We start from the raw sequence: 15331 nt of genomic DNA, 5'->3' as shown, positions 1-15331 counted from the left end.
CAGTAGTAGACCTGATTACCAACAATGACGAGACAGCCTACAGTGAGGAGGTGAGGGCCTTGGGAGAGTGGTGCCAGGAAAATAACATGTCACTCAACGTTAACAAAACTAAAGGAGCTGATCATGGACTTCAGGAAACAGCAGAGGGAGCACACCCCTATCCACATCAACGGGACCGCAGTGGAGAAGGTGGAAAGCTTCAAGTTCCCCTGCGTACACATCACTGACGATCAGAAGTGGTCTACCCACACAAACAGTGTGGTGAAGAAGGTGCAACAGTGCCTCTTCAACCTCAGGATGAGGTTTGTCTTGGCCCCTAAAACCCTCACAAACATTTACAGATGCACAAATGAGAGCATCCTGTCAGGCTGTATCACCACCTGGTATGGCAACTGCACCGCCCGCTATCGCAGGGCTCTCCAGAGGGTGGTGTGGTCTGCCCAACGCATCACCGGGGGTGCAAACTGTTTATTATCTATGCATGGTAACTTTACAAATTACCTTGACTAACCTGTACTCCCACACATTGACTCGGTACCGGTACATTTTAGTCATTTAGCAGACACTCTTATCCAGAGCAACTTATAGTAGTGAATGCATACATTTAATTTAATTTAATTTCATGCATTTTTTTTGTACTGGCCCCCCGTGGGAATTCGAACCCACAACCCTGGCGTTGCACACACCATGCTGGCGTTGCAAACACCATGCTCTACCAACTGAGCCACAGGGATGGCTGTACCCCCTGTTCCCCCGGTACCCCCTTATACAGGGGGTACAAGGGGGGACAGCCTCGTTATTGTTATTTAATTTTCTTGTTACTTTTTTATTTCATAAACTTTCTTCCCTTTATTTAGTAAATATTGTCTTAACTCTATTTCTTGAACTGCATTGTTGGTTAAGTAAGCATTTTACGGTAAGGTCTACCTACACCTGTTGAATTCGGCGCATGTGACAAATACAATTTGATTTGATACTACCTGCCCTCCAGGACACCTACAGCACCTGATGTCACAGGACGGCCAAAAAGATCATCAAGGACATCAACCACCTGAGCCATGGCCTGTTCACCCCGCTATCATCCAGAAGGCGAGGTCAGTACAGGTGCATCAAAGCTGGGACCGAGAGACTGAAAAACAGCTTCCATCTCAAGGCCATCAGACTGTTAAATAGCCATTACTAGCCGGCTTCCACCCGGTTACGCAACGCTGCACCTTAGAGGCTGCTGCCCAATTTACATAGTCTTAGAATCACTGACCACTTTAATAATGTTTACATACCGCTTTACTCATCTCATATGTATAAACTGTATTCTATTCTACTGTATTTTAGTCAATGCCACTCCGACATTGCTCGATCTAATATTTATATATTTCTTAATATTATTATTTTACTTTTAGAGTTGTGTGTATTGTTGTGAATTGTTAGATACTATTGCGCTGTTGGAGCTAGGAACACAAGCATTTTGCCACACCTGCAATAACATCTGCTAAATATGTGTATGTGACCAATAAAATTTGATTTAATTTGATTGACTAACTTCATATTTTATTTAATCCAGAGATCCCTCTTTCTCTCCTCTCCCTCTGTATGTACACAAACACACACACACACACACACACACACACACACACACACACACACACACACACACACACACATATATACACACACACACACACACACATTTTCTCTAAACATTTTATTGGTAGCGTTTGCAATGTACAACAGAACATGAAAGCTTAAGCTCTCTCCTATCTCGGTCTTTCTATCTGTCCCAGTCAGAGATAGAGTAATAGTATGAGGTGCACCTCTTTCTATCTGTCCCAGTCAGAGATAGAGTATAGTATGAGGTGCACCTCTTTCTATCTGTCCCAGTCAGAGATAGAGTATAGTATGAGGTGCACCTCTTTCTATCTGTCCCAGTCAGAGATAGAGTATAGTATGAGGTGCACCTCTTTGTTACATTTTATATTCAGATTGTTTTAAGCGCTGATTATCATTCATCATTAGTTACCCCTTTGAAACCTGAGACAAAAATAATTGCAATATAATCAATATATATCTACAGTGCATTCGTAAAATAGTCAGATCCCTTCACTTTTCCCTAATTTTTTTAATGTTACAAACTCAAGTATTCATGGGTATGACGCTACAAGCTTGGCACACCTGTATTTGGGGAGTTTCTCCCATTCTTCTCTGCAGATCATCTCAGGCTCTGTCAGGTTGGATGGGGAGCGTCGCTACACAGCTATTTTCAGGTTTCTCCAGAGATGTTGGATCGGGTTCAAGTCCGGGCTCTGGTTGGGCCACTCAAGGACATTCAGAGACTTGTCCCGAAGCCACTCCTGCGTTGTTTTGGCTGTGTGCTTATGGTTGTTGTCCTGATGGAAGGTGAACCTTCGCTCCAGTCTGAGGTCCTGATGACTGCCACCAACATGCATCACTGTAGGGATGGTGCCAGGTTTCTTCCAGACGTGACACTTGGCATTCAGGCTAAAGAGTTCCATCTTGGTTTCATAAGACCAGAGAATCTTGTTTCTCATGGTCTCAGAGTCTTTAGGTGCCTTATGGCAAACTCCAAGCAGGCTGTCATGTGCATTTTACTGAGGAGTGGCTTCCGTCTGGCTTCCGTCTGAGAGATGGTTGTCCTTCTGGAAGGTTCTCCCATCTCCACAGAGGAACTCTAGAGATCATTCTTCTTGGACACCTCCCTGACCAAGGCCCTTCTCCCCCAATTGCTCAGTTTGACCGGGCGGCCAGCTCTAGGAAGAGTCTTGGTAGTTCCAAACTTCTTCCATTTAAGAATGATGGAGGCCACTGTGTTCTTGGGGGCCTTCAATGCTGCAGACATTTTTTGGTACCCTTCCCCAAATCTGTGCCTCAACACAATATTGTCTCTGCGCTATACGGACAATTCCTTCGACCTCATAGCTTGGTTTTTGCTCTAACATGCACTGTCAACTGTGAAACCTTATATAGACAGGTGTGTGCCATTCCAAATCATGTCCAAACAATTGAATTTACCACAGGTGGACTCCAATCAAGTTGAAGAAACATCTCAAAGATGATCATTGGAAACAAGATGCACCTCAGCTCAATTTCGAGACTCATAGCAAAAGGTCTGAATACCTATGTAAATAAAGGTATTTCTGTTTTTTATTTTTAATAAATTAGAAAACATTTCTAGAAACCTGTTTTGGCTTTGTCATTATGGGGTATTGTGTGTAGATTGACGAGAAAAATAAATGATTTAATTAATTTTCGAATACGGCTGTAACATAACAAAATGTGGAAAAAGGGAAGGGGTCTGAATACTTTACGAATGCACTGTATCTATTTGCCATATTGTACACTGAGGATGAACTGACAAAGTCAACACCAATTAGTCATTTGTTGAAGAACAATTATAGTTGTTTCACATTAGAAGAATGTTGGTTTTGTCCTGTGATGAGTTTGGGGTTTTAGCTTAACTCCTGTGTCTATAGCTCAACTCCTGTGTCCCTCACTACACACTCCAACAGACAAGTCACAACACCAATGACCAACACCATTCACATTGCATTACTCAGATGTTCATTTTCCATCATTATTTAGATCCAGCCATCATACAACAGGGTGTATCATCATAGTCATAAACCAAGTCTATTAGGTGTATTTTTAAGCATACAATAGAACAGGAATCAGCCAGGGACAGACACAATTACAAGGATAGACAGGAGTGCGACAGCCAAGCCAACAGAGGTACAGAGGTCACCACGACAATAGTAAAACAGAAACAAACAAATAATACATTAGGACAACCTCATATTTTTCGAGCATAAACACATGAATAAATAAGCAGATATGTAGATCATAGCTGTCGATAAATCAATCACTGAATGCATGAGGTTAAAGGTCCAAGTCCTGGACAAACAAATGTTTGGTAGGGCGCATAGACGTAGAATCATGATTCTATTTCTATGGTAGGGAGGGAGGAATCCTTCTGGCTCAAGCATGCATCTATTTTGGCAAAAAGAACAGAGTCAAAAGAACCCAAAGTATCCCGGCGTAGTTTCAGTGTTTGACAGGTAGGGGGCAGGAGTCTTTCAGGAGTTTCCACATAAGCCTAATCGGGGAGCAGCGTATGGGTTTGAGTTTTCTCAGCTGTATCACACTGCAGTCTATATTGTATGACCATCTGATTTACAAACCTTTATGTCACATAAAAAGGCAGAAAGCATTTCCAGGTAATTCGTCTGCATACTCCCAGGCTCAGCAATATGACTAGCAAGTCCAGGGTTCTCTCAGCGGTTCTGGCTTCGTCTGATCCATACCCAGGCAGGTAGCCAGGCAGAGACATTATTTGGCAAACACATGAATGCTGACAAGTTAGATGAGAGGATGAGAGAGATCGATATACATCCACATTCATCCACTCTGACAGACACGCACGGATAAACAAACATGCGTGGACACACGCACAAGCATATGCGCACACGCGCACATGCACTCACACGAATGCACTGAAACACACACACACAATCTCTCTCGTTATCTAATTCTCTCCTTCCTTCCATCGGCTCCTTTTTCACATCACATTCTCGAAGAGCTGCATGGATCTCATCATCATTTCATCCTGAGGGGAGAAGAGGAGAAAGACGGTAAGACAGAATGTTGCAGCTCGGATGGTTGAGGGGCAGCTCTCTGAGAACTGTTGGAGGATCTTGGATGGTTGGTGGCCTGGCGGTTGGGAGCTTGGGCCGGAGGCCGATAGGTCGCTGGTTCGGGTCCCCATTTTGACTTGGTGGGAGATCTGTCGACGTGCCCTTGGGCGAGGTGCTTGACCCTGGTTGCTCTTGTGGGTCGCTCTGGACAGGAGCCGGTTAGATGACTGAATGTAATGTAAATGTTGAGCAGCTTCACTGCACGTAGATTGTATGTTTTAATAATATTCAATAATAAAAAAAAATATTTTAAAAATGTATATTTTTAATAAATTTGCTATAAAAACCTGTTTTCATTTTATCATTATGCGGTATTGTGTGTAGATTTATGATAATTTGTTTTATTTAATCCATTTTAGAATAAGGCTGTAATGTAACAAAATGTGGAAAAAGGGAAGGGGTCTGAATACTTCCTGAATGCACTGTGGACACCAACAGCAATATAAAATGTATAAACATGGATGTTCTATACATACCTCCTGGCATGCGACAATGAACTCCTCTAAAGTCACAACTCCAGCTTTGTTTTTATCCATTTTCTGTGGGAAGGGAAAAAGTGAGTGAAATGTACATTTTTAGGTAAGTATGAAATGATTATGTGGTTTAAACTGTTGTACCCTACTAAGGGGTAGAGTATGCATGTGCTTTAATATTACATTATACTCTAGGATATCAAGTCACCTGGAAAAAAGCATCCACATGCTGTTTAGGGACATCTCCCTTGAGTGCAGGGTAGGTATATTTCCCCATCATGTCGTAAATGGCCCTCACAATCTCAGTCATCTCCTGAAACACATAAATACAAACTGTATTAAAACAAGATTACTTCATATGTGAATCTTTCAATATATAACTGACATGTAAATACAAGCAGAGACCTCTCTGTTAATGTATCCATCGTTGTTGATGTCGTAAAGATGAAAAGTCCACTCCAGCTTCTCTCTCATAGTGCCCCGCAGCAGTGTAGACAGTCCCATTACAAACTCCTGAGAGAGTCACCACATGAGCGAGATTAAAGATAAAATACTTAGTAAAGACTGAGTGATAACAGTAAATAAGATAGACATAATTCTTCATATTCCTTCATTTAAAGCAGGGATCGGCAACAGGTGGCCCACGAGTGATTTCTTTCGGCGCCTGAAAGTTTTTAGTCGTTTTTAGTTTTTTGAGGCGGGGTTTAGTTTTTTTAATTGAGGAAAAGAAAATGTTGAATTTAGGAAATCTGTTCCCAAGTATTCCCACGAATAAAAAAATATACATTGTGATTGTATCTCAATGTCATCAAGGTATGAATTAATTTTTACTTTCAAATACAATCTATTTTTGGGTTTAGTTGTGGTCAATTTGCAGTGTACAAATTATTATAAATATGCTCTGGTCCCCCGTCCATCCGCTCCAACAAAAATCGCCCCACGGCTGAATCTAGTTGCCTCCCTTGATTTAAACTGTCTACTGAGTAATAGTGATGGTGTTTGGTTTTTACCTCAAACTTAATGGATCCATTGTTTGTTGTGTCAAATGCATTGAAGAGATAATGAGCGTAAGTGCTGGCATCTGCAACACAACCAGATACAGGCATGATATTTTATAATCCCATAGTAGTGCTAGTAAATGAGTCCCAAACACGTAAGTAAGGGCATGGTATGTGTCTAAATGAGAGGTATCTGGCTGTACTGTACCTCCATGGGGGAAGAACTGGGCGTAGATGTGTTTAAATGTTTCTTCATTCACCACTCCACTCGGACACTCCTGTGGAAACCATGTGAAAACACTATTTCAAGCTAAAATAATGCAGCTTCTTCTGGGTAACGGCCAGATCAACCAATCATTTACACTCGAATGGCACCACCCATGGTTACAGAGAATTAGCGTCAATCAAATCTGACAGCTAATTAACTGGAAATTAACTATCAATTTCCATATAACTTGTATGTGGGTGTATGTCAATGTGTGGGTGGATATTTGAGCATGTGTGTATGTAGAGAATATATGTTTACATATATTTTATTTTCACAATGTTTGGTTTATATGGGTAATGCAGCATGTAATTGTTGCTGTGGTGTATGATAGGCTTAGTTGTTCTGTCTGCAGGCCGTACAATCTGATTAGCACCATATGAAGTGATGAAGGCGCGAAGCTAAAATCATTTACATATTGGAGTCGGAGATGAAAGAGAACAGAGCTTTGACAAACACTTGTAAAGATGAGAATCAACATAAGCAGGAGTATACATAAGAGTGGCAGGGAGGTGGAACAAGCTCCCTCACGACGCCAGGACAGCGGAGTCAATCACCACCTTCCGTAGACACCTGAAACCCCACCTCTTTAAGGAATACCTGGGATAGGATATAGTAATCCTTCTAACCCCCCCCCCCCCCAAAAAAATATAGATGTACTATTGTAAAGTGGTTGTTCCACTGGATATCATAAGGTGAATGCACCAATTTGTAAGTCGCTCTGGATAAGAGCGTCTACTAAATGACGTAAATGTAAATGTAAATGAGAGAGATAGCGGAGTAAAGACAGGTAGAAAGAGAGAGGAAAGAAGATAAAGATAGACAGACAGTGAAGAAATGGAGAAGGAAGGGAAAAGGAGGGAGGAGGCTGTGCGTACATTCTTGAAGCCGCGGTAGAGGATTTGTAGCTCTCTCTTGGTGAAGTTGGTCTGGGCCTCCAACTGCTCCAGACCCTCAGGCCTGTGACACACCATGGTCATCTCCAACTCATCATCAATCTTGTCTAGAGATAGAGAGAGAGCGAGACCAGAGAAGAGAGTGAGGAGTGTGAGAAAAGAGAGAAGTAGAGAGAGAGAGAGATAGAGAGAGAGGAGAGAGAAGGAGAAGAGAAGAGAAGAGAAGAGAAGAGGAAGAGAGATGAGGAGAGAGAGGAGAAGAGAAGGGAGAGGAGAGAGAGAGAGAGAGAGAGAAAGAGGAGAGAGAGAGAGAGAGAGAGAGAGAGAGAGAGGAGAAAGAGAAGAGAAGAGGAGAGAGAGAGAGAAGAGAAGAATAGAGAGAGAGAGAGAGAGAGAGAGAGAGAGAGAGAGAGAAGAGAAGAGAAGAGAAAGAGAAGAGAGAGAGAGAGAGAGAGAGAAGAGAGAGAGAGAGAGAAGAGAGAAGAGAGAGAGAAGGAGGGAGGGAGGGAGAAGGAGAGGGAGGAGAGAGAGAGAGAGGAGAGAAAGAGAAGAGAAGAGAGAGAGAGAGAGAGAGAGAGAGAGAGAGAGAGAGAAGAGAAGAGAAGAGAAGAGAAGAGAGAGAAGAGAAGAGAAGAGAAGGAAGAGGGAGGGAGGGAGGGGGAGGGAGAGAGAGAGAGAAGAGATAGGGAGGGGGAGAGAGAGAGAGAGAGAGGAGAGAGAGAGAGAGAGAGAGAGAGAGAGAAGAGAAGAGATAGGGAGGGAGAGAGAGAGAAGAGAAGAGAAGAGATAGGGAGGGAGAGAGAGAGAAGAGAAGAGAAGAGATAGGGAGGGAGAGAGAGAGAGAGAGAGAGAGAGAGAGAGAGAGAAGAGAGAGATAGGGAGGGAGAGAGAGAGAGAGAGAGAGAAGAAGAAAGAGATAGAGGGAGTGGGGGGAGGGAGGGAGGGAGGGAGGGAAGAGAAGAGAGAGAGATAGGAGAGAAGAAATAGATGGGAGGGAGAGAAGAGAGAGAAGAGTGGGAGAGAGAGAGAGAGAGAGAGAGAGAGAGAGAAAGAGAAGAGATGGGATGGGGGAGAGAGAGCGAGAGAGAGGAGAGAGAGAAGAGGAGATATAGGGAGGGAGAGGAAGAGAAAGATAGGGAGGGAAAGAGAGGAGAAGAGAAGAGTAGGGAGGGAGAATGGGGGATGGAGAGAGAGAGAGAGAGAGGAGAGAAGAGAGAGATGGGAGGGAGAGAGAGGAGAGCGAGATAGGAGAGGAGAGAGGGAGAGAGAGGGAGGGAGGGGGGAGGGAGGGAGATTAATTGTGTGTTTTTATAAGGGACAGATCGAAATGTATTGTGGGGAGGGGCTGTTACAACTTAATGTGTCATAAAAAAAATGCACATCCCCCCCAACGCAAAATATATTTTCACAAGACCCTCCCTCCCCTTGTACAGTAAAATAAATGGAACACCCTCCCGCCATAGAATTAATTACAAATAATGTTTACGATCACAAAAACAATAACTGTAGTAACCCTATGTTTATAAACGCGGATATCAAATTCACCACTTCAGCAAGCTTTTGTGGCACAGTTGATGCCACACAGGGCTACAGGCCAGAAGGTTGGGGGTTTGCCAACCACCAGAGATGAGCTCACTCTCTCTGCCTGTTTCATTACACTACGATCAGAGCCGGCTGCCGACAATGATCAGCTAAGGGGAAATCAGATTTTCAGCTACAAAATCTGATTTTAAACCTAACCCTAGCCTTAACCCTAAGCACACCGCTAATCCTAATGCCTAACCCTAACCTTAAATGAAGACCAAAAAGCAAATGTTTGATTTCATGAATTTTTACAATATAGCCAATTTTGACTTTGCAGCTGGCCCATCTAGTGGAAATTACTTAGTTCTGCCTCCTGGACAAAACTCCTCCCAATAAACATCAGCCTGGGCCTCCTGAGTGGTGCAGTTGTCTAAGGCACTGTATCACAGTGCTAGCTGTGCCACTAGCGATCCTGGTTCGAGTCCAGGCACTGGCGCAGCTGGCTGCGACTGGGAGACTCATGGGGTGGCACACAATTTGCCCAGCGTCGTCCGGGTTTGGGGAGGGTTTGGCCGGCCGGGATGTCCTTGTCCCATCACGCTCTAGCAACTCCTGTGGCGGGTCGGTCGCCAGGTGTACAGTGTTTCCTCCGACACATTGGTGTGGCTGGCTTCTGGGTTAAGTGGGCATTGTGTCAAGAAGCTTGGCTGGGTTGTGTTTCGGAGGACGCACCTCAACCTGCAGGGAGGGAGGAGGGACGAGAGGTATTGCAAATTGGACTCCCTCCATTGACTTGGGGAACTGTACTGATGGTAACTTTGTGCTTTGGGTGCCAGAGAGAGATGGATGTTGGGTAATGATGTGATGAGCTGGTGTCCTCTCAGGGGGGGTTGTTTATCACTCAGACAGCCTCTGGTCTACTGAAGGAGAGGAAACAGACATCAGTGCTCCTCTCAGAACACACATAGGGGTGTCACGCACCCCAAAAATCTGAGGAGGCACAAAGTATGTGAGGATGGCTCAGGGGTGGTCCGGAACCCCTCCCTGTCCGTAAATTGGAGAATTTGGCGTTTTCAAAAAGCTCTTTCCTACAATCTAGAGCCATTATCATTATGCTTAATTCTATGTTTCTGCATATCTGAGCATACCTCTTGAGCTGCCTGTATCCGACTGGTGGTTCTATTTTTTAAGAAACTAAATATGCTTCTCTGCATCGCTGCTAAAATCTGGGTAAAAGATTGAAAGGAATGTGAGTCTTATTCAGTACATTTAGTTATTGTTTTTCTAAAGTCTACCAACCTTGCCAGCAGGCATGCCAGCTAAGATACAATAGTTAGACTAGCTACCCACTGGGCACAGACATCAATTCAAAGTCTATTCCACATTGGTTCAACGTCATTTCATTGAAATGAGGTGGAAACAATGCTGATTCAACCAGTGTGTGCCCAGTGAGTAGCTACTCTGACTTGATTGATAGCCTGAAATGGCTTCTTGGTAGCTAATTATGAGGTTGGGCGATCTTTATATACAGTCCAACTGTTAGGAGAGGGAAACTGCTGAGGGGGGAAAAGACCACAGTGGAATGACTAGGAGGGCAAACAGTTTGTGGCATAGATGTAAAGGGTCCCTGATGATGCCGCGCCCTACGCAGCTTGCGCTGGAGGTCTACGATGGCAGGGAGCTGGGAGCATTCTGACTAACAGCACCACAGTGTGATTTGGCGGATGCTCCGTGGCCGACCGGAAGGCCTGGCACATCACTGGTGCCCAGCTCCCTGCCATCGTAGACCTCCAGCGCAAGCAGTGTCTGCATAGGGCGCGCGGCATCATCAGGGACACTTCACATCCATGCCACAAACTGTCCTGCTACCATCAGGCAGGCCGGTACAGGTCTCTACGTTCCTGCACTAGCAGGCTCAAGAACAGTTTCTTTCCAGCTGAACTCTGTGACACGGCACTAGCCATATCCACCTGCCCTCCGCTTAGTACTGCCTCTCAGGGACCTTGTTGCATTACTCTCTATGCACTCTTCACGGTACTACTGAACTCTGATATTGCTTTGCAAAGTCTGATTAAGGACGTTATTCAGTTGTACATGTCTACCTCGGTAACCTCATTGCTGCTATTCCTGCATTTCAATTGCATGCCTCCTTGCACTTTCAATTTGCCTTCATTGCACATTTATACATCCCACTTAATGATATACATTGTACTTAATTGTTTCACTTGTACAGTTAAAATGTTAAAGTTGAATCTAATCTATACACTCACATATGCATTTGCTCACCCACGCACACACACACACACACACACACACACACACACACACACACACACACACACACACACACACACACACACACACACACACACACACACACACACAACACACACACACACACACACACACACACACACACACACACACACACACACACACACACACACACACACACACACACACACACACACACACACACACACACACACACACACAGGGTGCGAGGGAGGGAAAGGGTGCTAGGGAGGGACAAAATGAAAGAAATGAGACTGATGCAGAGGAAATGGAGCATGTGGAAGGTGGTACTTTGCAGAGTTAGTCAGTGAGCCCCCCCCCCATCATTCAGACTGAAAAGACTTACTGACTGCTGTACTGACCTTCCTGTAACTCCTAATGAGCCACACTTGACAGATCTTACTGCATCACATTGGGTGTCTGTCTGTACGTCTTGGGTATAACTCAGAATTACAGCAGAATCTGACAAAACTTTAATCCCCCTACAGCTGTGTCTTATTAAGGGCCCTACACACTTCACACAAACTCAGCGACAGAGCGTCGCTTTCACACATAGTTCTACATACTTTTGTGTGGGAAGAATTTGGGAACGGACCATATATGACGCTGCATCGCTCTGTTTGCGTGAAGTGTGGAGTGGCCTTTAGTGCCTAGCTCCTACACGCAGCTCCATGGTAATATGTCCCTTAAAACACTGTGTAATTACCACTCTACCATCCTGGACATCCTTGCTGGATAGACTTTTCTTTATCCTTTGAATCCATTTGTGCAGTACAGCTCATATTGAATCTTGATATATTGTGTTTTGGTTGTTAGAGGGTTAAGTCCTCTGCTCATTACTGTATCAGGGAGACATGATTTAATTTGAGTCCATACTTGAACTGATCAAATGAGGATGTCAGTGAATTCAGATCACGTATCAGTACCAAACAGTGGCGGACAGTGCCGTTTAAGATGAGGGAGGACGATTTATTTTTAATGAGCATGGCCTTATTTCTATTGCAGCATATTGGATGACTTTCATTCATATTCCATTCATGATACTACATGATGCTAGAATTTTCCCTGTATCCATCCTGAGGTTGCTACAACCTAGCCTATGAATGAAAGTTTACAACATAGGGGCATACAGGTCGAGAGACAAATTTGAGGTGACAGACAGTGACACATGGACAGACAGTGACATTCAATACAGCCTTGCACACTCTTGCCTGCATCTAGCTGATATAGGGGGTAATCATTAGTCCAACAGTTTCAAACAAGAGTTTCTATTGGACAAATTCAGGTATGTTTATCCCCATTTTGTTCCGTTTGCTTCCGTTTAAGAAACGTTTTTCAACAGAATCAGCGGAATAAATACACCTCTGATCACACGTAAACACAGTTCACTTTCAAAGCAGGCACGTTGTAGTCATTCTTGTATCTATGCGCTCTCCTCTCACCTCTTCACTTCGCTTGTGGACTTCAATGCACAACACATCAGCTGTATGTGACTGTCGAAAAAACCTTTCCAAGCCAAACCGTTACACACAGCTTACATCGTTGTCACCATTAGCTAAAGTAATGTCATAGTCAGCATAGCTAATGGGACTAAAACATTAGTCAACCCGCTACATTCATACAGTAACGTTACAGTGTACAGTCAGTAAGCAGTTACACCGGCAGGCCCCATTGCAATATATTTGTAAAACCAAAAGCTTACATTGACTTGGAAGAGTTACAATGCTGTGTTGGAAAGTCATAGTGAGCTAGCTAACATATAATCCCTCAGGGTGTTCCAGTAGGCTAAACTAGCTAGCTGCATTTGCTAGCTAAGTAACGTTAAGTGAAACTGAAAGTTTAAAAAAAAGTACTAGCTAGCTGTAGCTTATGATTTCAGTACTAGATTCATTCTCTGATCCTTTGATTGGGTGGACAACATGTCAGTTCATGCTGCAAGAGCTCTGATAGGTTGGAGGACGTCCTCTGGAAGTTGTCATAATTACTGTGTAAGTCTATGGAAGGGGGTGAGAACCATGAGCCTCCTTGGTTTTGTCTTGAAGTCAATGTACCCAGAGGAGGACGGAAGCTAGCTGTACTCCGGCTACACCATGGTGCTACCCTACAGAGTGCTGTTGAGGCTACTGTAGACCTTCATTGCAAAATGTGTTTTAATCAATTATTTGGTGATGTGATTATATTTAGTATAGTTTTATCTAAAAACAATAACTTTAAAAATATTTTTCCTATTTTTATTTTTATGAAATTTGCTGAGGAGGATGGTACCTCCTCTGAGGAGCCTGCACTGGTACGAAAACTAATCATGCAGTTGAAGAGGACAGATTACAGGGTTATGATCATCTGGATTAAAGATGATGAGATAATGAAGCGTACACGTTAGAGGGCTCTTCTTCAAGAGACAGACTTCACACACTCACCACAGACTCATTCTCACAAAGACACTCCTTCCTCACTAACTTTGTTACGAGAGATATCTTTTTCACACTATGTGAAGTTAATTTACTGTGATTGCTGTGAAATTGGCAAATTCTTAAAACGACTGGGGAGAATTTATCCCCCTTCTCTATCCTGGTCCCCCTCTCTTCCAATATTGGTTATTCTACTCCTCTTGTTTTAATTTCCACTTTACCTTTTGGTCAATACACTCTCTCAATCCTTCAATCCTTCTCACCAATCTCTCTATCAATCTTTCTCTCGCACACTGTCGGAATCTCTGACGTTTTAGACATTTATTTTTGTCATGGAGACAGACAGATTTCCAACATGTTTTGAACACAGGCACTAATTGAATACATGTATTAAAAAGATGAACATGTAAACCAGCAAAGCGCATGCGTAAGGAGAGCTTCACTGAATGCGTGTGTGGCTGGCTTATTGTTCTGTGTGTTTATCAACTGTCAGTCTGACTGAACAAGATTTTCATCATGGATACTGACAGGCTATTTACTCTAAAACTCTGCAGCATACACACACCTCAGAAAGCCCTTGCCTTGCTGCAGATAACTAGCTACTCCTATAACACAAACAGGCACACACACACACTCACACCACACATACCAGTAATCATGAAAAAGAGTACAGAGGACAACCTGAATAACATCAGTTAATTACTTATAGAGTAATTAACACAGAGCTAGGGAAAGGGGAGAGAGATAAAGTGGGAATGAAAGAGGACGAAAAGAGGGTAGGAAATAGTGGGTGGTAGGACGGAGTGAATGTGTGAAAAAGAAGAAAGCTGGAGTGATGAAGAAAAAAGAGGGAGAGAGTGAAAGAGAGGAGAGGACGACACAAACACATGGAGGCAGAGAACAATAGAGGAATCCAGTTTACACTCTTAGAAAAAGGTTTCCAAAAGGGTTATTTGTTTGTCCCCATAGGATAACCATTTTTGGTTCTAGGTAGAACCCTTTTGGGTTCCATGTAGAACCCTCTGTGAAAAGGGTTCTACCTGGAACCCAAAAGGGTTCTACCTGGAACCAAAAAGGGTTCTTCAAGGGGTTCTCCTATGGGCACAGCCAAAGAACCCTTTCAGGTTTCTACTGTAGATAGCTCCTTTTTTTCTGAGTGTTTGGAAGATGGGACAGGGATGAGAAGAACCGGGTGGAAGATTTAGAAACAGAGAATGAGAACCTCATCAGACCGAGCCCAGCAGGATGGTGAGGGAACATACCTTCATTCTGCTCAGCCTGGTTACATGGAGAAACCAGCTTGGCCTCTCAATACTAACATGGACTCAATGCTTTTATCCTACACAACTACAATACTGACACAACTACAGTCTGATTACTAATGCACAACATAGCCTACGGACAGAGCTTCAAAACCATATATTACTGCAAAAATAAAACCAATTAACTGAAAGACAAACATTCCCATTACTGAGTCCCATGGCGACAGGACCAAATAAAACCTGTGTGAAAATAGGTCTGGACACAGGTTTGTGGGTAAATCAGACAGTCAGAGAGAGTATCAGAGATGAGTACATAATGAGTAAGGGTCTAGATCACCAAGGCGTCACGAGGTGACTGTGTATCTGACATGCTGTAAGCACCTCTGTGTCACACACTCCATCTCTCCTCCCCAGTAGAAAAACACAGTCCATTTCTCCTCCCCAGTAGAAAAACACAGTCCATCTCTCCTCCCCAGTAGAAAAACACAGTCCATCTCTCCTCCC

At 43.6% G+C, this 15331-nt stretch overlaps 1 protein-coding gene and 1 long non-coding RNA gene across 5 annotated transcripts in view; both read right to left on the bottom strand.

The window, feature by feature from the left end:
- Nucleotides 1–1687: 1687 nt before the first annotated feature.
- LOC115202765 (uncharacterized) lies at nucleotides 1688–2215 on the bottom strand. The gene is made up of 2 exons (XR_003880054.1): nucleotides 1956–2215; nucleotides 1688–1907 (listed from the first exon to the last, which is right to left on the bottom strand). It is a non-coding gene; the product is annotated as an uncharacterized LOC115202765 (long non-coding RNA).
- A 1344-nt stretch (nucleotides 2216–3559) lies between these two features.
- Nucleotides 3560–15331, bottom strand: part of LOC115204209 (Kv channel-interacting protein 1) — a 51322-nt gene continuing 39550 nt past the window's right edge. For 3 of the 4 annotated variants that reach the window (XM_029769596.1, XM_029769598.1, XM_029769597.1), the window contains 7 exons: nucleotides 7321–7445; nucleotides 6386–6455; nucleotides 6190–6260; nucleotides 5585–5692; nucleotides 5388–5492; nucleotides 5183–5245; nucleotides 3560–4618 (listed from right to left, as the gene is read on the bottom strand). In XM_029769596.1, the coding sequence (XP_029625456.1) occupies nucleotides 4571–4618; nucleotides 5183–5245; nucleotides 5388–5492; nucleotides 5585–5692; nucleotides 6190–6260; nucleotides 6386–6455; nucleotides 7321–7445 (590 nt within the window). In that variant the 3' untranslated portion in view covers nucleotides 3560–4570. The remainder of the gene's footprint in view (nucleotides 4619–5182; nucleotides 5246–5387; nucleotides 5493–5584; nucleotides 5693–6189; nucleotides 6261–6385; nucleotides 6456–7320; nucleotides 7446–15331) is intronic. The other variant, XM_029769599.1, reaches the window with a different exon arrangement.

This window comes from Salmo trutta, chromosome 12 (assembly GCF_901001165.1).
Source record: "Salmo trutta chromosome 12, fSalTru1.1, whole genome shotgun sequence".
Lineage (NCBI taxonomy): Eukaryota > Metazoa > Chordata > Actinopteri > Salmoniformes > Salmonidae > Salmo > Salmo trutta.
The sequence above is the reverse complement of the archived record's forward strand: the minus strand, read 5'-3'. Positions and strand labels throughout refer to the sequence as shown.